A 23,987-nucleotide genomic window follows, 5' to 3' on the forward strand; every position below is an offset into this window, starting at 1 on the left:
TCTGGAATTTGTAAAGAGAAAGCCCGCGACTCCCGTATGGGCTGAACAGTTTGAAGCTAGAACGGTTTGAATCGGGTGAAAAATGTGAAAGGTGCAGCGCGCCAAAATCTGGAGAAGAAGAATACGTTGAATAAATAAGATGCATTTTGGTGTAGAAAACCCTAGAAAAACAGATGTTTGCAGCATTCACACAATTACAATAGAAAGGGCCACATTTGTTACGGTTTACCTGACACATGAAACGTGACGAATTTGGGGGGTGCGTCATTCACTTTTGCCGCCAAATGGCAGCAGAGTGTCGAATATCTTAAAATGTGTTTTGTGGCAGTTGCAACTTTGATCACAGCATCAGTTAATATGTCGCGCGGCGCTTTCCGTCATTTCCAGCAGACTGCATTGCAAAATGACTAAAATAAGACAACTGCAAATTAATGCAATATGTGACCGCATACGTCAGCAGCAGTTCTATTATCATTTATAAGCCAAATAAAATATTGTGTTTTTCAAGAGGCTGCGGAATATTACCGGTATATCACACAATAGATTTTAGGCCGTATCGCCCATCACTCCTGCCCACCGCTCCCGAAGTATCCCATACTGACACTTTGAGAAAACACAGATGCAACAAATCTTACAAGCACATCGGCGGTATCGCCGGCACTCTCCTTCAATGATACGGGAGAGATGTCCCTTTATCACAACTATCAGCAGTGATCCACAACTACAGTGTGGGCTAGTGACGTCGGCGGGGCTGAGAGGCGAAGATAGAGCAGCCGAGCGGGAGTCGAGCCTGTGCATCATGTGACACATCGGCTTTCATTCGGATCTTGTGATTCCAGGGTGTGTGCAGCATTTAAAGCCTGGGGGGTTAGGGGGAGAGGGTGGGGGGAGGATAGGGACAAACATGCCCCCAGAGGAATGGCTTGTATTTATAGGAGTCTCCATATGCCGGGTTGTCCCGATACCAATATGTTGGTACCGGTACCGTTACCAAAATGTATTTCGATACTTTTCCATACTTTTTCGAAATAAGTGGGACCACAAAAAATGTCATTATTGGCTTTATTTTAACAGAACATTTCTTATTGTAATCAAACGTTGGCATTAAATAAGATAATAAACATATTACACAACTTCTATTAGTATAGTACCGCGATACGAATTAATCATATTCAGTACTATACCGCCTCTGAAAAGTACCGGTCCGGATCTACACCTAATATCCACTGTAATGATACCAACTACAGGAGCGCATGTTGATATTTTATGGCATCACATCTCTTTCTGGTTTTCTTTTTTGGAGGGGGGTTCATGTATGTGTATGTTTGTATACATTAAATATACGTATATATTAGGGTTGTACGGTATACCGGTATTAGTATAGTACCGCAATACTAATGAATCATATTCGATACTATACCGCCTCTGAAAAGTGCCGGTCTGCCATTGGTGGATCTACACCTAACATCCACTGTAATGATACCAAGTACAGTAGCGTATCTAGTCGACACTACTATGATTACGTTGATATTTTTTGGCATCACATCTTCTTTAGTTTTTTTTTTATTTAGATAGATAGATAGTACTTTATTGATTCCTATGTTTATAAACATAACACAATTTATGTTATGTTTATGTGTAGATCATTACAGTGAATCTACACATAACATCCACTGTAATGATACCAAGTACAGTAGCGTATCTAGTCGATACTACTATGATTATGTCAATATTTTACGTACTACTATGATTACGTAGATATTCTTTGGCATCACAACATCTCTTTCTGGTTTTCTTTTTGGAGGGGGGTTCATGTATGTGTATGTTTGTATACATTAAATATACGTATATATTAGGGTTGTACGGTATACCGGTATTAGTATAGTACCGCAATACTAATGAATCATATTCGGTACTATACCGCCTCTGAAAAGTGCCGGTCTGCCATTGGTGGATCTACACCTAACATCCACTGTAATGATACCAAGTACAGTAGCGTATCTAGTCGACACTACTATGATTACGTTGATATTTTTTGGCATCACAACATCTTCTTTAGTTGTTTTTTATTTAGATAGATAGTACTTTATTGATTCCTATGTTTATAAACATAACACAATTTATGTTATGTTTATGTGTAGATCATTACAGTGAATCTACAAAAACATCCACTGTAATGATACCAAGTACAGTAGCGTATCTAGTCGATACTACTATGATTATGTCAATATTTTACGTACTACTATGATTACGTAGATATTCTTTGGCATCACAACATCTCTTTCTGGTTTTCTTTTTTGGAGGGGGATTCATGTATGTGTATGTTTGTATACATTAAATATACGTATATATTAGGGTTGTACTGTATACCAGTATTAGTATAGTACCGCAATACTAATGAATCATATTCGGTACTATACCGCCTCTGAAAAGTGCCGGTCTGCCATTGGTGGATCTACACCTAACATCCACTGTAATGATACCAAGTACAGTAGCGTATCTAGTCGACACTACTATGATTACGTTGATATTTTTTGGCATCACAACATCTTCTTTAGTTTTTTTTTTATTTAGATAGATAGATAGTACTTTATTGATTCCTATGTTTATAAACATAACACAATTTATGTTATGTTTATGTGTAGATCAATACAGTGAATCTACACATAACATCCACTGTAATGATACCAAGTACAGTAGCGTATCTAGTCGATACTACTACGATTATGTCAATATTTTACGTACTACTATGATTACGTAGATATTCTTTGGCATCACAACATCTCTTTCTGGTTTTCTTTTTTGGAGGGGGGTTCATGTATGTGTATGTTTGTATACATTAAATATACGTATATATTAGGGTTGTACGTATTAGTATAGTACCGCAATACTAATGAATCATATTCGATACTATACCGCCTCTGAAAAGTGCCGGTCTGCCATTGGTGGATCTACACCTAACATCCACTGTAATGATACCAAGTACAGTAGCGTATCTAGTCAACAGTACTATGATTACGTTGATATTTTTTGGCATCACAACATCTTCTTTAGTTTTTTTATTTATTTAGATAGATAGATAGTACTTCATTGATTCCTATGTTTATAAACATAACACAATTTATGTTATGTTTATGTGTAGATCGCTACAGTGGATCTACACATAACATCCACTGTAATGATACCAAGTACAGTAACGTATCTAGTCGATACTACTATGATTATGTCAATATTTTACGTACTACTATGATTACGTAGATATTCTTTGGCATCACAACATCTCTTTCTGGTTTTCTTTTTTGGAGGGGGGTTCATGTATGTGTATGTTTGTATACATTAAATATACGTATATATTAGGGTTGTACGGTATACCGGTATTAGTATAGTACCGCGATACGAATGAATCATATTCGGTACTATACCGCATCTGAAAAGTACCGGTCCAGATCCACACTTAACATTCACTGTAATGATACCAAGTACAGTAGCGTATCTTGTTGATACTACTATGATTATGTTTATATTTTTTGGCATCACAACATCTTCTTTAGTTTTAAAAAAAAATGTATGTTATGTTTATAAACATAAGATAATTTATGTTATGTTTATGTGTAGATCATTACAGTGGGTATACACATAACATCCACTGTAATGATACCAAGTACAGGAGCGTATCTAGTCGATACTACTATGATTACGTTGATATTTTTTTGCATCACAAAATCTTCTTTAGTTTTTTATTTATTTATGTTATGTTTATAAACATAACATCATTTACGTTATGTTTATGTGTAGATCATTACAGTGGATCTACACATAACATCCACTGTAATGATACCAAGTACAGGAGCGTATCTAGTCGATACTACTATGATTATGTCAATATTTTACGTACTACTATGATTACGTAGATATTTTTTGGCATCTCTTTCTGGTTTTCTTTTTTGGAGGGGGGTTCATGTATGTGTATGTTTGTATACATTAAATATACGTATAGATTAGGGTTGTACGGTATACCTGTATTAGTATAGTACCGCGATACGAATGAATCATATTCGGTACTATACCGCATCTGAAAATTACCGGTCCGGATCCACACCTAACATCCACTGTAATGATACCAAGTACAGGAGCATATCTAATCGATACACACACATTATATATATATATTTATATATATATATATATACACTACCGTTCAAAAGTTTGGGGTCACATTGAAATGTCCTTATTTTTGAAGGAAAAGCACTGTACTTTTCAATGAAGATAACTTTAAACTAGTCTTAACTTTAAAGAAATACACTCTATACATTGCTAATGTGGTAAATGACTATTCTAGCTGCAAATGTCTGGTTTTTGGTGCAATATCTACATAGGTGTATAGAGGCCCATTTCCAGCAACTATCACTCCAGTGTTGTAATGGTACAATGTGTTTGCTCATTGGCTCAGAAGGCTAATTGATGATTAGAAAACCCTTGTGCAATCATGTTCACACATCTGAAAACAGTTTAGCTCGTTACAGAAGCTACAAAACTGACCTTCCTTTGAGCAGATTGAGTTTCTGGAGCATCACATTTGTGGGGTCAATTAAACGCTCAAAATGGCCAGAAAAAGAGAACTTTCATCTGAAACTCGACAGTCCATTCTTGTTCTTAGAAATGAAGGCTATTCCACAAAATTGTTTGGGTGACCCCAAACTTTTGAACGGTAGTGTATATATATATATATACATATACATATACATATATACACATATACATATATACATACATACATACATATATATACATACATACATACATATATACATATATATATATATATATATATATATATATATATATATATATATATATATATATATATATATATATATATATATATATATATATATATATATATAAACTGTGAAAATCTGCGGTACAGTATGTGTGCGTGGGTCCTATTTTTAGGAACACTAATACAAAACCCCACAATAATGTCTGATTGAGCTAAAAACCTTATGACAGACTGCCTTAAAAAACGGAATTTAATTTTAATTTTTTTTTACTGAATGAGACACCCAGATTGTAGATGAAAATAAAGAATGTGGGATTTACAATATTAACTATGAACGATAAAACACTGAATATTGACAACATATGAACGTCACACCCCATCTCCATCGACATATTTTACAATCAAGCGAAACGCAACAAAAATGCAACAAACAGCGAAACATGGGGTAAAAAAAAACAAAAAAACACCTACAATCTGATACCTGATATATAACTAAGCTTTAGAACTTTGTTGTAAAAATCTCCTTCCGCGTCTGTCCCTGACACCCGCATTTCAGGCTGGCCGCTCTGGAAACACTCTGTGGAAACGCTCCCCACCCACACTGCTTGGTGCCTCGTCCGAGCTGCTGTGACTTAGATCACCATAGTAACTAATTAGATCACCATAGTAACTAGTAATGCAAAAGCGCAGATTCCAACCATTAAAATACTTTGTATAGTTCAAGACTTAACGGTAATTTGAAAACATCACTACACATCATAATGGCAGCTATAGTTTCCATCTTTAAAATATCTAAAAAAAAATATTTGGGAATGTCCGGCGGGCCAGATTGAAATGTTTGACGGGCCGCATGCAGCCCCCGGGCCTTAATTTTCCCAGGGCTGTACTATACAGAAACCCACTTTCGCACTACTGTGCAATGAACCCCCTCAACAGTGGACAAAACGGTCTATTTTTCAGCGCATTTAACATTCCATGAACCCGCTTCAGCAATTAAAACATATCTTACGTGGCACAGTCAAAATTAAAATAATTGTATACAACAAATGAAACAAGAAAAAATTAAAAAATTAAATATTTGAACTCACAATTTGTACCATTCGACGCCGTATAAGCCAGTGGTACCGCTCGTTGTCGGTTGATTCTTATGAAAGTCGCGGGGAAACCATTTCACCGATGTAGTTTCTCTTAAATATGTCACGGCCTGGGCGCGTGCCAGTCCGGCTGCAGCAAGCAGCTGCAATCAATCATCTGCAATTCAACACACCTGTCGCTGATGAGAAGCCCTGCCTTCACAAGCCAGCACAACCTGCTATCCTGGGCCAGAACGTAGCGACCTGTCATGTACAGTAAGCCGAACCTATCTAGCTCTATGCTCTCTCTGTGTTTTCTCCCCCGCCGCGAAACACGTCTTGGGGACGGCGTGGGGACGTTTTGGGGACGGCGTGGCGCAGTTGGGAAAGTGGCCGTGCCAGGGTTCCTGGTTCGATCCCCACCTTCTACCAATCTCGTCACGTCCGTTGTGTCCTTGAGCAAGACACTTTGTCCCAGCCTCCATTAAGCTGACCAACAAGGTGCAATAGAATGTTAATACATAGGTTAGCACTTTTTTAGCACATAGCACTTTAGCACATAGCACTTTAGAACTAAGCACTTTAGAACATAGCACTTTATCCATGAGCTCCAGTGCAATGCACACTGGTACTTTATCTTTATCTCCATACTGTAGATTTTATGCCTACATCAAAGTGCCACCTATGTCTATCAAGCTCCATGTTCTGATGTTTAAATGTTAGTTGTCTGCTTGTGGTTGTGTCTGTGCTTGTGTTTTTGTTCTGTTGTTTTTGTGTATGTTAAGAAAGCAATGATGCACTGTGCCCAAGACAAATTTCCCCGCGGGGACAATAAAGTTGAACCTTGAACCTTGAACCTTGAACTTCACCAATGCTCTTGATGGGTTGGGGTTAGTACCTTGCATGGCAGCTCCCGCCATCAGTGTGTGAATGTGTGTGTGAATGGGTGAATGTGGAAATAGTGTCAAAGCGCTTTGAGTACCTTGAAGGTAGAAAAACGCTATACAAGTATAACCCATTTATCATTTGTCTCGCGTTTTCTTTGTCATCATCTACCAGCAATTCCTCCGTTCCCGCATCACGAGCTGTGTGTCTCGTTCCCCGTATTCCCTCTGGTTCTCTGGCTGCTTCTTGGACCTCGACCTCCCGCCTGGACACGGACCCTGACGCCCATATATAATATATATATATATATATATATATGTATATATATATATATATATATATATATATATATATATATATATATATATATATATATATATATATATATATATATACATATATATATATATATATATATATATATATATAAATAAACATAGAGTTAACTGTTGTCTGTGCCGTCTTCTTCCCCTGTACAAACCGTAACAAATTATCCTTCTTGAAAATAGCCTTGCCAATATATATCTGCCACCTAATCAACATTTGCTCTCCTTCTTTGTGAGTTTTCTGTGGCTTTTCTATGGCTCCGGTGTCACTTCCTGTTTTAGCAACTTGTGATTGGATACTCACTTGGGACTCTGAAGTGCATTGCATTTTGTGCAAGTCAATTTGAATGGAGAGGGCCATACTTTCCTCATATTCTTATCATTTGGAAATGTTTCCACCCGTTTTTTAGTTGTACTGCTACAACTGGCAGACATATTTGATCTTTACTTCCAATTCTGCGCAAACAATATCGTGATTCGGAATGAAGATGCAAACACAACACATACTACGCATTATTGAATTGCCTCCGGTCTTCTGTAGGTTTTACCCTTCAGCACCACATTTTGCAATCAGGTGGATGGAATATGTTCTTTTAAATTTTATGACAATACATCCTGTAATAGTCACTGTCAGCAACATACTGTGTATTATCGTCAAAATATTACGCTTTTACTTGTAAAACTGTTTTATATTTATTATAACAGCTATAATGTCTCTATTTTATCCATACCTTGCAGTATGATTTTTTAAATAATTTTCGTATATGCATTTATTATAAATAAATACTATTTTATAAATAATACACTAATGCTATATTTTCTCATCCATACATATTACAAAATAATGGACATTAATCAAATATATAAGATATTATATGTGCCTATTTTTTACTTAATAACATAATATAACAGATTTATATAATGTTGCTTCAAATAACAGTTTAGTAAGTATACATAATAAACATCGAATCCAGACCGCATTAAGTGCCCCGAACTTTAAAGGAGCCATATGTAATATTGTCCTGTCAAGTCATCATTAAATGGCCCTGACATGTCAAAAGGCATTAATAAATCATGTTCTTTTCGAATACCTCTATAACTGATAACGGTAGTTCATGCTCATTTCAAAATTAGATTTACAGCCCCGAAATCTTGTTATTGTTTACATTTCGACGCCCTGCCTTCTACCGTTTGACCAATTAGAACGTCCGTGAGTGTGTCACGTCAAGGTTGCCAGTTATGCCTTCGTCCAGCTACTGCCACTAGTAAAGTTACTAAACATGTCAGACCTTACGACGTTACGATTCTCAACTTGTTCATGACAAAGCCAGGAACAAAACGGGGATTTGTATCGGGGATGCCTTTGAAAGATGGAGACGATTGAAGGCGGAGAAGATTTTTTTTCATCAGACGCCAAACTTGCTAATTTCCTCCTTGATAGGTAAGTAAGGCATTTACGTTTTCTCATTACTTGTAATAAATGGAAATTGACTTTTCGTATGTAAACTATATTGTCCAATACAGTCTATGATGTTGTCTAACAAAGCTAGTATGTTCCTGCAACAAATGCTTAGTGTGATGGTGCTTAGGTCCTAGTGTAATGCTTAGCATGCTATCGACATATCGGCTAACGGGGGAAATATATGCCCAACTGACAATTATCTTGTACTGTATGTGCATCAAACACATATGGGGTGGTATTTGCTTGCTTTTTTACGTATATTGCAGTATGATTTTTTACATTGTTTTTTTTAATGCATTTACTATAAATAAATACTATTTTATAAATAATACACTAATACTATATTTTCTCATCCATACATATTAAAAAATAATGGACATTCATCAAATTAATTAATCATTTTTTTCTTAATAACATAATTTAACAGATTTATATTATGTTGCTTCAAATAACAGTTTAATAAATAATAAAGATCGAATCCGGACTGCATTAAGTGCCCCAAACTTTAAATATGCAGACATATATATATATATATATATATATATATATATATATATATATATATATATATATATATATATATATATATATATATATATATATATATATATATATATATATATATATATATATATTATCCGTTATACAGTGCTCAATACCGGGGTAGAGCGGAATATACGTTAGGTCAGGAAAAAACACAGAGGCTATATCATCCCTACAAGCCTGTTTTGCAGGGAAACTTGCAAAACAGGCTTGTAGGGATGAAATAGCCTCTGTGTTTTCCCTGACCTAACGTATATACATATATATACTATACATATACATTTATACACACACATATATGTATGTATACACACATATGTATATATACCTATTTATGTATGTATACTTAAATATATACACACACACACACACGTGTATTGTGTACATATATACACATGTATACAGTACATAGTATCTATTTATTATTGATTTATTTAAATACGTCTACTTTTTACTTTTTACTCTAAAAAGTTTTGTTTTTAATATTGGATCGTAAATTCTAATTCGTACACGCAATATTAATAATTACAGTAATCAACATTAAATGTTATGTTGTGATGTTGTATTTTATTTGTTATCATATCGTATATGTATTGTGTGCTTTTTTTTGTTTTTCTCTCTCTTTCTTATCTTTTTCTTTTAAATTGTAATTGTACCGCCTTTTTTTTTTTTTTTTACATCATGGTCAGGGGACTACAGATGAAAACTAGCCTTCTGGCTAATTCTGGCTTCTTTTAACCATGTGTAGTCATGTGTGTTATGAAATTGCATTGTTCCCTTTGAAATAAACGAAATCTTAATCTTAAATGTTTTGAGAAAAATAAATAAAAATAATAATAATATTTTAAAAACAAACTGTTCAATTCAACAATTTTATGTTTTTTTTGTTTTTTTACCGAATCATTTTTTAACTTATATTATGTTTATAAAGTCAGGAAATATGAGGACACATGAAGACTTTGAATATAACTCGGATTGATACCCAAATTTGTGGTATCATCCAAAATTAATGTAAAGTATCAAACAACAGAAGAATAAGTGATTATTACATCTAACAGAAGTGTAGATAGAACATGTTAAAAGAGAAAGTAAGCAGATATTAACAGTAAATGAACAATTAGATTAATAATTCATTTTCTGCCACTTGTCCTTAATAATGTTGACAAAATAATAGAACGATAAATGACACAATATGTTACTGCATATGTCAGCAGACTAAATTAGGAGCATTTGTTCGTTTACTTACTAATAAAAGACAAGTTGTCTTGTATGTTCACTATTTTATTTAAGGACAAACTTGCAATAATAAACATATGTTTAATGTACCCTAAGATTTTTTGTTAAAATAAACACAATAATGCCATTTTTTGTGATCCCCTTTATTTAGAAAAGTACCGAAATGATTTTGGTACCGGTACCAAAATATTGGTATCGGGACAACACTACACTACAGCTCGGTTATAACAGAGGTTACAGGACGTAAATTGGCGGTTTTTGAATGCATTTTTAAAGTGATTAGCCAATTTTTACATGTTAGGATGCAAAAAACTTAAAAACCTTTTGTTTTCTCGTCTCTCATGATTGTGAATGATAGGCAAAATTCATTAAAAAAAATAAATAAATAAAAAAAAATATATATATATATATATATATATATATATATATATATATATATATATATATATATATATATATATATATATATATATATATATAGAAAACAAACATTGTGCAATTTATTGTTTTGTTTTGTAGTTGTTGTTTTTTTTTTACATTTTAACGTAAATTGTTGTAACAATCCAATCTAATCCACTTTATTTATATAGCACACTGCAAAAATTCAGTGTTCAAAAACAAGAAAAAAAATACAAGAATTAGGGGTATTTTACTTGAACTGAACAAAATTATCTGCCAATAGAACTAGAAATTTTGGCTTGTCAGGCCTTTCCAAAACAAGTCAAATTAGCTAACCTCAATTAACCCAAAAATACCTTAAAATAAGTATATTCTCACTAATAACAAGTGCACTTTTCTTGGTGGAAAAAAAAGAGACCTTTTTGCTCAATATGTTGAAAAATATTCTTAAATTAAGTAAATGCTAGTGCCATTATCTTGACATAATGATATGCGCTCGGCATCATGATTATTTTTTTTTCATGCTTGAAGTAAGAAATTATTACTTTAAAAAAGTAGTTTTATACTTGTGAGTGTTGATGACACAGCTTTGCAACAGTTGATATTCTAGTTCCAAGCATGTTTTACTCAATATAGGTCATCACATCTCAGCAACAAGCTGTAATATCTTACTGTGATCAGTTAGGACCAAGACCCTTAAAACAAGTAAAACACTCTAACATAAAATCTGCTTAGTGAGAAGAATTATCTTATCAGACAGAAAATAAGCAAATATCACCCTTATTTGAGATATTTAATCTTACTTAGATTTCAGTTTTTGCAGTGCACATTTAATCAACAAAAATGTTGCAAAAAAGTGCTGCACAAAAAATAAATAAAAAACAAGATTCAAATACTATCCTTAGCTCTACCAATGACTAAATAGAAACAACATAAATAAATATGAAACCAATATAAAAATAATATAAAAACACATATGATTAAAAACGATTTTAAAGGGTAAAGCTAGGGATGTCCGATAATGGCTTTTTGCCGATATCCGATATTCCGATATTGTCCAACTCTTGAATTACCGATACCGATATCAACCGATATATGCAGTCGTGGAATTAACACATTATTATGCCTAATTTGGACAACCAGGTATGGTGAAGATAAGGTCCTTTTTTTTAAAAATTAATAAAATAAGATAAATAAATTAAAAACATTTTCTTGAATAAAAAAAAAAGTAAAATGATATAAAAACAGTTACATAGAAACTAGTAATTAATGAAAATTATAATGTAGGAACCAGAATATTAATAACAGAAAGAAACAACCCTTTTGTGTGAATGAGTGTGAATGGGGAGGGAGGTTTTTTTGGGTTGGTGCACTAATTGTAAGTGTATCTTGTGCTTTTTATGTGGATTTGATTAAAAAAAATTAAAAATTAAAAAAACGATACCGATAATAACATAAAAACAATACCGATAATTTCCGATATTACATTTTAACGCATTTATCGGCCGATATTATCGGACATTTGTAGGTAAAGGCAATTAAAACAATGCATAGAAATAAAAAAATTAAAAAAAAACAGGAGGACCACACAAGTCACATAGTGTTAAAAGCCAGAGAATAAAAGACTACATCCAAAGTGCATGATTGCACATTCCAGACAACAACATTTAGGATTAGCTGCAACAACAACAACAACAACAAAGTCCTTTAAAAAGTAAGAATCCCTGGAATATTTCACGCCACGGCAGCTAATGCGTGTCATGTGTCATCACGTGACAGCGGTTTCCACACTTGACAGGGGGGTGAAAAAAAAAAACTATTGCACTTTGGATGCACCAACCTGCTGGTAGTCTTGCTGCTCCGGCGTGAAAGTCTTGTCCACGGGCTGCAACAAGAAGTTGTAGTGGGGGAAATTGTGCAGCCAGTACGTCCACCACGGTGCAACATAGTCCAGCCTGGCAGCGGCCATCCCTGCGTGTGCAAAAAAAAAAGTAGTCCCCACGGGCGAGAGCGAGATCACAGTGGGTGCAATAAGGAATAAAGAGCGTTAAAGTTGTTCAGCCCTTGCACGAAACGACGAAAACTCGCCATGTTTGGGGGTTGTGTTCAGAAAAATAGGTACACTTGTGTTGCGTTGAAGGCTGCAGGAAACTTGAGTGACGCCTGCGAGAACCTGCGTGGCTTAACAGGGGGGGGAAGGCGTGACCGTCACGCCTCGCGTGTTTACTTTCCACGCTGCCGGGACTTCAGGATGGAAACAAAACTGACAAGTTTGCAAAGTTCATGAAGTCAATATAAGTTTTTAAAATATATTTATTTGTATGTTTGTATGTATGTTGGTCATTTATTCATGGATTTTAAATGTTGTTTATGACTTCTGCTGTTTAGGTCTGACCCCTTGTGGACATTGAGGTGCATTTTAATGATTGATTGATTTATTTATTTACAAGACAGCTCATCAGTTTGCATCACATTATTGTTTATTTTGTTAATGTCAGAGTCCATTCTGCCAAAATGGAAACCCTAGAAGGGCACAGTTTATGCACTGCAAAAAGTCAGTGTTCAAAAACAAGAAAAATTAAAATTAAAATTTGGGGTATTTTATTTGAACTAAGCAAAATTATCTGCCATGTCAATGATTTATTTAAATATTTATTTATTTATTTATTTATATGATTTATTTATTTATTTATTAACAAGACAGCTCATCATTTTGTATCTGCAAAACATGGAAACCCTAGAAGCGCACAGTTTATGCACTGCAAAAAGTCAGTGTTCAAAATCAAGAAAAATAAAAATGTGGGGTATTTTATTTGAACTAAGCAAAATTACCTGCCATGTCTATGATTTATTTATTTATTTATTTATTTATTTATTTATTTATTTATTTATTTATTTATTTATTTATGTATATGATTTATTTATTTATTTATTAACAAGACAGCTCATCATTTTGTATCACATTATTGTTTATTTTGTTAATATCAGAGTCCATTCTGCAAAAAATGGAAACCCTAGAAGCGCACAGTTTATGCACTGCAAAAAGTCAGTGTTCAAAATCAAGAAAAATTAAAATAAAAATTTGTGGTATTTTATTTGAACCAAGCAAAATTATCTGCCATGTCTATGATTTATTTATTTATTTATTTATATGATTTATTTATTTATTTATTAACAAGACAGCTCATCATTTTGTATCACATTATTGTTCATTTTGTTAATGTCAGAGTCCATTCTGCCAAAATGGAAACCCTAGAAGCACACAGTTTATGCACTGCAAAAAGTCAGTGTTCGAAAACAAGAAAAATAAAAATAAAAATTTGGGGTATTTTATTTGAACTAAGCAAAATTATCTGCCATGTCTATGATTTATTTAAATATTTATTTATTTATTTATATGATTTATTTATTTATTTATTAACAAGACAGCTCATAATTTTGTATCTGCAAAACATGGAAACCCTAGAAGCGCACAGTTTATGCACTGCAAAAAGTCAGTGTTCAAAATCAAGAAAAATAAAAATAAAAATGTGGGGTATTTTATTTGAACTAAGCAAAATTATCTGCCATGTCTATGATTTATTTATTTATTTATTTATTTATTTATTTATTTATTTATTTATATGATTTATTTATTTATTTATTTATTAACAAGACAGCTCATCATTTTGTATCACATTATTGTTTATTTTGTTAATATCAGAGTCCATTCTGCAAAAAATGGAAACCCTAGAAGCGCACAGTTTATGCACTGCAAAAAGTCAGTGTTCAAAATCAAGAAAAATAAAAATAAAAATTTGGGGTATTTTATTTGAACTAAGCAAAATTATCTGCCATGTCTATGATTTATTTATTTATTTATTTATATGATTTATTTATTTATTTATTAACAAGACAGCTCATCATTTTGTATCACATTATTGTTTATTTTGTTAATATCAGAGTCCATTCTGCAAAAAATGGAAACCCTAGAAGCGCACAGTTTATGCACTGCAAAAAGTCAGTGTTCAAAAACTAGAAAAATAAAAATAAAAATTTGGCGTATTTTATTTGAACTAAGCAAAATTATCTGCCAATAGAACAACAACATTTGGCTTGTCAAGACTTTCTAAAACAAGTAAAATTAGCTAACCTCAATTAACCCAAAAATACCTTAAAATTAGAGATGTCCGATAATATCGGCCTGCCGATATTATCGGCCGATAAATGCTTTAAAATGTAACATCGGAAATTATCGGTATCTTTTTTTATTTATTATCGGTATCGTTTTTATTTATTTATTTATTTTCATTTATTTTTTATCAAATCAACATAAAAAACCCAAGATACACTTACAATTAGTGCACCAACCCAAAAAACCTCCCTCCCCCATTCACACTCTTTCACACAAAAGGGTTGTTTCTTTCTGTTATTGATATTCTGGTTCCTACATTATATATATCAATATATATCAATACAGTCTGCAAGGGATACAGTCCGTAAGCACACATGATTGTGCGTGCTGCTGGTCCACTAATAGTACTAACCTTTAACAGTTAAGTTGACTCATTTTCATTAATTACTAGTTTCTATGTAACTGTTTTTGTATTGTTTTACTTTCTTTTTATTCAAGACAATGTTTTAAATGTATTTATCTTATTTTATTTTATTTTATTTTATTTTAAAAAGGACCATATCTTCACCATACCTGGTTGTCGAAATTAGGCATAATAATGTGTTAATTCCACAACTGTATATATCAGTATCGGTAATTAAAGAGTTGGACAATATCGGAATATCGGATATCGGCAAAAAGCCATTATCGGACATCCCTACTTAAAATAAGTATATTCTCACTAATAACAACTGTACTACTATATGAGTACGTATTTTCTATTGTTTCATTGAAAATAAAACAGCCAAGTCCATTTGGCTGTCATCTGTTTTAATATGAGACACAATTGTGTCAAAGTCATGATTTTTTTTCATGCTTGAAGTAAGAAATGATTACTTTAAAAAAGTAGTTTTATACTTGTGAGTGTTGATGACACAGCTTTGCAACAGTTGATATTCTAGTTTCAAGCATGTTTTATATAATATAGGTCATAAAATCTCAGCAACAAGCTGTAATATCTTACTGAGATTATTTACGACCAAAACCCTTAAAACAAGTAAAACACTCTAACATAAAAATCTGCTTAGTGAGAAGAATTATCTTATCAGACAGAAAATAAGCAAATATCACCCTTATTTGAGATATTTAATCTTACTTAGATTTCAGCTTTTGCAGTGTACTTTATTGATTCCTTCAGGAGAGTTCCCTCAAGAAAATTGAAAATTCCAGCAGCAGCGTACAGAATTGAGATCGAATTTAAAAGGGAAAAAGGAAATAATGGGGGTATAAATGGAAACAAAATAGAAACATATTACAATAAGAATAAAAATAAAAAGGAACCATGAGAATAAAAATAAAGCGGTCAAATAAGAATATAACAAGAGAAACTAGGCAGTAGTGATCATGTTATGAAAAATAATTGCACTGTTATTGTTTTGCATAACAAAATGAACATAGTATCATGGCTGTCTGGAGTTTCCAATAATTTCTACAACTCTTGTATTTTTGAGTGATTGGAGCACATACTTGTTGGTCACAAAAAAAACATTCGAAAAAGTTTGGTTCTTTTATGAATTTATTATGGGTCGACTGAAAATGTGACCAAATCTGAAGAATTTGGAGGTAATTCAAGCAGAAGCTTGTGGATGGCTACCAAAAGTGCCTTATTGCAGTGAAACTTGCCAAGGGACATGTAAGCAAATATTAACATTGCTGTATGTATACTTTTGACCCAGCACATTTGCTCACATTTTCAGTAGACCCATAATACATTCATAAAAGAACCAAACTTCATGAATGTTTTTTTTGTGACCAACAAGTATGTGCTCCAATCACTCCATCACAAAAAAATAAGAGTTGTATTGGAAACTCAAGACAGCCATGACATTATGTTCTTTACAAGTGTACGTAAACTTTTGATCGCGTCTGTACATCATCATATAATATCAAAATCAGAGTCAGAATTGTTTTATTGCCATTGATTGAGAAGGGGTTCACAAACTAGGATTTTTTTTTGGTACGATCGTGCAACATAAAAACACATATAACACATAATAGGTAATACAAAATGAGCTATAAAAACTGTAATACTATAAAAATATGACTGAATAATATACAAAATACAGTACAATACAATTCCTTTCAAAATCTACCCACCATAGAGGCGGTATAGCTCGGTTGGTAGAGTGGCCGTGCCAGCAACTTGAGGGTTCCAGGTTCGATCCCCGCTTCCACCATCCTAGTCACTGCCGTTGTGTCCTTGGGCAAGACACTTTACCCACCTGCTCCCAGTGCCACCCACACTGGTTTAAATGTAACTTAGATATTGGGTTTCACTATGTAAGGCGCTTTGAGTCACTAGAGAAAAAGCGCTATATAAATATAATTCACTTCACAAATGCCCATTTACAATTTCATACCAACAGGTTGATCAAATATTGTTGTCTGGGTCCTATTTAAAAATAAATGTCTTAAATACACTTCCACAAGCTAATGACATTGTGGTCAAAAGTTTTGTTTTGCACTGTATCATGCTGCAATATTAATATTGTTAAATGTATACCTCTCTTACAATGTCAATCATTGTTATTATTCTTAATTATGTTTGTATCATTCTTTAATTTGGACATTGTATCCCCCCAGATTGTGAAAGGGTATCTAATGAGGTGTGCGCTGTATTTCATTTTTATTTTTATTTTTATTTTTTCATTTTATTTTTATTGACATCCAGCATCAGACATTCCTATCCATTACATCATATTCACATACATCTTATATCTGTTGTCTGCCCTAAATGTCCAAATGTTTTGTGTTTATATCCCAACCATACCACCCACCCCACCCCCAAAAGAAAGTAACAGCAAAAAAACGACAAAACAACAACAACAACAACAAAGTAATATCTACAAATACACGAATTAAGTGCGCTGTATTTCAAAATGATAAAAAATGATTATAAATAAAACAACAGTCATATTTGTGTTGTATTTGTGTTGTATGTATATATATATATATATATATATATGTATATATATATATATATATATATATATATATAAATATATATATATATATATATATATATATATACATATATATATATATATATATATATATATATACATATATATATATATATATACATATATATATATATATATACATACAACACAAATATATATATATATACATATATATATATATATATATATATATATATATATATATATATATATATATATATATATATATATATATATATATATATATATATATACAAAACCTAAAACCAGTGAAGTTGGCACGTTGTGTAAATGGTAAATAAAAACAGAATACAATGATTTGCAAATCCTTTTCAACTTATATTCAATTGAATAGACTGCAAAGACAAGACATTTATTTTTTGCAAATATTAGCTCATTTGGAATTTGATGCCTCCCACATGTTTAAAAAAAAAATGGCACAAGTGGCAAAAAAGACTGAGAAAGTTGAGGAATGCTCATCAAATACTTATTTGGAACATCCCACAGGTGAACAGGCTAATTGGGAACAGGTGGGTGCCATGATTGGGTACAAAAGCATCTTCCGTGAAATGCTCAGTCGTTCACAAACAAGGATGGGGCGAGGGTCACCACTTTGTCAACAAATGCGTGAGCAAATTGTCGAACAGTTTAAGAACAACATTTCCCCACGAGCTATTGCAAGGAATTTAGGGATTTCACCATCTACGCTCCGTAATATCATCAAAAGGTTCAGAGAATCTGGAGAATTCGCTGCACGTAAGCGATGATATAACGGACCTTGGATCCCTCAGGCGGTACTGCATCAAAAAGCGACATCAGTGTGTAAAGGATATCACCACATGGGTTCAGGAACACTTCAGAAAACCACTGTCAGTAACTGCAGTTCGTCGCTACATCTGTAAGTGCAAGTTAAAACTCTACTATGCAACGCGAAAGCCTTTTATCAACAACACCCAGAAACGCCTCAGGCTTCGCTGGGCCCGAGGTCATCTAAGATGGACTGATGCAAAGTGGAAAAGTGTTCTGTGGTCTGACGAGTCCACATTTCAAATTGTTTTTGGAAACTGTGGACGTCGTGTCCTCCGGAACAAAGAGGAAAAGAACCATCCGGATTGTTATAGGCCCAAAGTTGAAAAGCCAGCATCTGTGATGGTATGGGGGTGTATTAGTGCCCAAGGCATGGGTAACTTACACGTGTTATGCATGTTGAGTTAAAATAACTCACATTTTTTAACCCAATATTTTCTAGTGTGCCTTGAGAATGAAAAAAAATAATAGAAGAAAAAAAAGGAGTGAGTGGGCAGATAAAAAAAGTAAGTGATGATATTTCATATGCATTCAGAATGATGGTGTGGGCTTGGTTTATCTACAAGAGGTGCAGAGCAGGCTGCTATCAGGCGACTTGTGTAATTATTTGGATGTTTTGATGCACCTCCACGGCCGGAGGATCCGCGGAGTGTGCTCTGACTCGGAAACCTGCGTGGAGGTGACACTCCAAACGCACTGTATGAATATGAATTGTGACTTCACCGCAATTCTAAACAGTCACATTTGATGCCAAGGAGCTCTCCAGAGATTGCAGTGCCAATCACACTTTTCTCTGTCAAAGAACTGAAAACAGAGGAGGGAGTACAGATTGGAATACCATTGATTGGGTGTGTGTGTGTGTGTGTGTGTGTGTGTGTGTGTGTCTTTGTGTGTGTGTGTGTTCTTGTCTTTCTACCCTTCTTGAGACATCAACAAGGAAAAGTAGCTTCCATGTGAGGAGGTGTGAACAAGTTAGGACATAAATCGGGTCCCAATACAGAAAACCATTGCATCTAATAGAGAATGTCTCATTTGCACCCCTGGTGGTGAAATCTATCAAAATTAGGGTGGTTCCAAAAAAGAGGGATTTTTCAAATTGACTGTGTGTCGGTTTTAAAAGTGCTCCCCCTCTGGTCAACATATGAAATAACAAGTGTGTGTAAGAAATTGAAATGTGTCCCCTTTGGTCAAAATTAATTAAAATAAATAAATTAAAAAAAAAAAAAAATATATATATATATATATATATATATATATATATATATATATATATATATATATATATATATATATATATATATAGAGAGAGAGAGAGAGAGAGAGAGACATACTGTAATAACTTGAAGTAAATAATTAATATTACACACCAATTACCCACACACAAAAAATAAATAAATAAATAAAATCAAAGCAGTCTTTTTCTCACAATGTGTCGACTTCTTTCTTATAAAATTGGGAACAATTTCTCATATTCTTTCTGCTTCTAATTGTAATATTTTCTCGTAAAATGATTACTTTTTCATGCAAAATTATTACTTTTTCATGCAAAATTATTACTTTTTCATGTAAAATTATTACTTTTTCATGCAAAATGGTGACATTTGTCATTTAAAATTCTGACTTTTATTGCCAATTGTTTTGTTATTCTTGTAAAACAGTGACATTTTTTTTTTAGCAAAATTATGACTTTTGTCATAATTTTGCCCAGTGAAATTCCAATTATTATTATTATTATAATATTGCCTAAATTTTAAAGTTTTTTTTATACAAATGTGCCTTTTGTCGGGTGAAAATTTCTAACATTTTAAGCTTTTTCTTGTAAAATTGCGACTGTTATTGAGTAAAATTCCAACTTTTTATCATAACATTGCACAAATGTTAAGTTTGTCTTGTAACATTTTGACCTGCGTTGAGTAAAATTACGACTTGTATTATAATACTGCCAAAATTCAAAGTTTTTCTTGTGAAATTGTGACCTTTTTCTTGTAAAATTCCAACTAATTTTTCACAAGTTTTTTTTTTTTAACATTTGCATAGTATGTATATATTATTAATGTTGTAAATACAAATCTTTATATATCTTGAAAGGGTGGTCCTAAAGAGGTAGGGTATTTTTTGGAGATCTCAAGAAGGTAACACATACAAGAGTGTGCGTGTGTGTGTGTGTGTGTGTGTGTGTGTGTGTGAGTTCTTGCCTTTCTACCCTTCTTGAGACATCAACAGGGGAAAGTACCGTCCATATGAGGAGGTGTGAACAAGTGATGACATAAATCATGGTCCCAATACAGAAAACCATTGCATCTAATAGAGAATGTCTCATTTGCACCCCTGGTGGTGAAATCTATCAAAGTTAGGGTGTTCCCAAGAAGGAGGGATTTTTCAAATTGACTGTGAATGTTGTCTGTCTATCTGTGTTGGCCCTGTGATGAGGTGGCGACTTGTCCAGGGTGTACCCCGCCTTTCGCCCGAATGCAGCTGAGATAGGCTCCAGCACCCCCCGCGACCCCAAAAGGGACAAGCAGTAGAAAATGGATGGATGGATGGACTGTGTGTCGCTTTTAAAAGTGCTCCCCCTCTGGTCAACATATGAAATAACAAGTGCGTGTAAGAAATTGAAATGCGTCCCCTTTGGTCAAATTAAATAAAATAAATAATAATAATAATACATTTTATTTGGTATAGCTTTACGGGATAACATGTTTTAATATAAAACAGTTCAAAGTAATAATATGTAATATGTAAATATGTACATAGAGACATAATGTAATAACTTGAAGTAAATAATAAAGATCAAACACAAATCACACACAAAAAAATCAAAAATATAATAAAAAAATCAAAGCAGTCTTTTTATCTCAATGTGTCGACTTCTTTCTTATAAAATTGGGAACAATTTCTCATATTCTTTTTGCTTCTGTAATATTGCAATATTTTCTCATAAAATGATTACTTTGTCATGTAAAACTATTACTTTTTAATGCAAAATGGTGACATTTGTCATTTAAAATTCTGACTTTTATTGCCAATTTTTTTGTTATTCTTGTAAAACAGTGACATTTTTTGAGTAAAATGATGACTTTTGTCATAATTTTGCCCAGTGAAATTCCGGTTATTATTATAATATTGCCAACATTTGAAAGTTTTCTTATAACATTGTAACTTTTGTCGAGTAAAATTACGACACTTTTCATAAAATTGCCAACATTTTAAGCTTTTTCTTGTAAAATTGCAAGTGTTATTGAGTAAAATTCCAACTTTTATCATAACATTGCACAAAAGTTCAGTTTGTCTTGTAACATTTTGACCTGCGTTGAGTAAAATTATGACTTTTATTATAATACCGCCAAAATTCAAAGTTTTTCTTGTGAAATTGTGAACTTTTTTTTGTAAAATTCCAACTCATTTTTCACAATTTTTTAAAATGTATATTTGCATAGTGTGTATATATTATGAATGTTGTAAATACAAATCTTTATATATCTAGAAAGGGTGGTCCTAAAGAGGTAGGGTATTTTTAGGGTAAAATCATAATAACATGACTCTTTTAATGCGCCCTATAATCCGGTGAGCCTTATATATGAAAATAGATCGAAAATAGACCATTCATCGGCAGTGCGCCTTATAATCCGGTGCGCCCTATGGTCCGGAAAATACGGTACTTTGCCAATGTATTCTTTTACTGAACACGTTTTTCTCTTTTCTCGAATAAACATACATGGGAGTGCGTTCATAACCACAAAACGCAACACGACATGCAAAACGAGGACCAAAGCTATAATGGCAATTAAAAGCTAATTTGTTTAATCATGAGTTTCAGTAATATTCCTGTGATTTTTATTTGTATTTTATTTATTCATTATTATTTGCAATGTTTCTGTCGTCACATCAGACTCCATATTCTGATATCTGATTGTACTGTTTGTATTTCTAACCACGTCGAGCACTTTGTGAGCATTTGTTCACAAAGTGGGGACCCTCGCCCCATCCTTGTTTGCGGAAGCTGCTTTTATACCCAATCATGGCACCCACCTGTTCCCAATTAGCCTGTTCACCTGGGGGATGTTCCAAATAAGTGTTTGATGAGCATGCCTCAACTTACTCAGTCTTTTTTGCCACCTGTGCCAGCTTTTTGGAAACATGTTGCAGGCATCAAATTCCAAATGAGCTAATATTTGCAAAAAAATAACAACATTTTCCAGTTCGAACAATAAATATATTGTCTTTGCAGTCTGTTGAATTGAATAAAAGTGGAAAAGGATTTGCAAATCTTCGTAATCTGTTTTTATTTACAATTTACACAACGTGCCAACTGTTTTGGGGTTTGTATTTACTTCCTATAGGCGTGGTCCACTTTTTTAAAGGACTTACAAAAAAATTAAATATATATGGTTACACTATTCTAAAAGACAGTACTGCTTTGCTGTTTTTTTAAGGACCTACACCAAAAATGGCTATACAAAGATCCTCTATAAAAAACACAGAGGTGTGATTTGCACAGCTACAGTAGTAAGGTCAAGCATCCTCTTGCACAAACAATGTAGAAAAGCCATTAGGTGGCAGCGCAGCACTTCAATGTACATGCAAGAGGCTCATTCACACTCATTCATTGTACACACACACACACACACACACACTCAAACAAACACACACACACACACACACACACACACACAGATGCTTAGGGCGTACTGTTAGCCATAAATTGAGATCTAATCCTAATGAACTCAGGCTTCCAGAACCCGATCCATCGCCCTCTCACATGCACTGCTTCTCATCGCAAGGAGTCTCCGGAGGTCAAACGTTTGGGTGCGGCGTGCTACGGGAAATACATATCAAAGAAGTGCTTTGAAGTAACTTCTCTGAAAAAAAATGTATAGGGAATAAAAAAAAAGCCACACAGTGAGTGACAAGTTTCAAGGTCAGTAAGATTACATTAGCTTCACTGCAGTGAGTGAACTGTACTTATTTTTTATTTTTTTTAAACAGCAACCTGACCGTTTGACTGAACCATTTTTGATGACGACTTTATGGAAAGGACGAGAAAACAACCTTATAAGCAGCAATGTTTTTGCACTTAAATGTAGAGTATATGTAGAATATATTTATGTTATTTATATATTATATATTATATATACATATTATATTATATTATTTATTTATTTATAATTATTATTGTCTATTGTGAGCGAACTGTGGTGCTGAATTTCCTCCAGGGATCAATAAAGTACTTTCTGTTTTATTCTATTCTATTCTATATTATTCACATGTGAATAATACTGTATAATAGACTGTATTTATATTAATCACATGTGAAATTATGTATAATAGACTGTATTTATATTATTCACATGTGAATAATG

The 23,987-nt window shown here is 33.2% G+C and overlaps 1 protein-coding gene across 1 annotated transcript in view; it reads right to left on the reverse strand.

Moving 5' to 3' along the window:
* LOC133642348 (protein tweety homolog 2-like) overlaps nt 1–12,854 on the reverse strand; it is a 146,274-nt gene extending 133,420 nt beyond the window's left edge. The window contains exon 1 of the mRNA XM_062036482.1: nt 12,545–12,854. Within this exon, the coding sequence (XP_061892466.1) occupies nt 12,545–12,673 (129 nt within the window). The 5' untranslated portion in view covers nt 12,674–12,854. The remainder of the gene's footprint in view (nt 1–12,544) is intronic.
* Nucleotides 12,855–23,987: the final 11,133 nt, after the last annotated feature.

The sequence above is a fragment of the Entelurus aequoreus genome, linkage group LG25, assembly GCF_033978785.1.
Source record: "Entelurus aequoreus isolate RoL-2023_Sb linkage group LG25, RoL_Eaeq_v1.1, whole genome shotgun sequence".
Lineage (NCBI taxonomy): Eukaryota > Metazoa > Chordata > Actinopteri > Syngnathiformes > Syngnathidae > Entelurus > Entelurus aequoreus.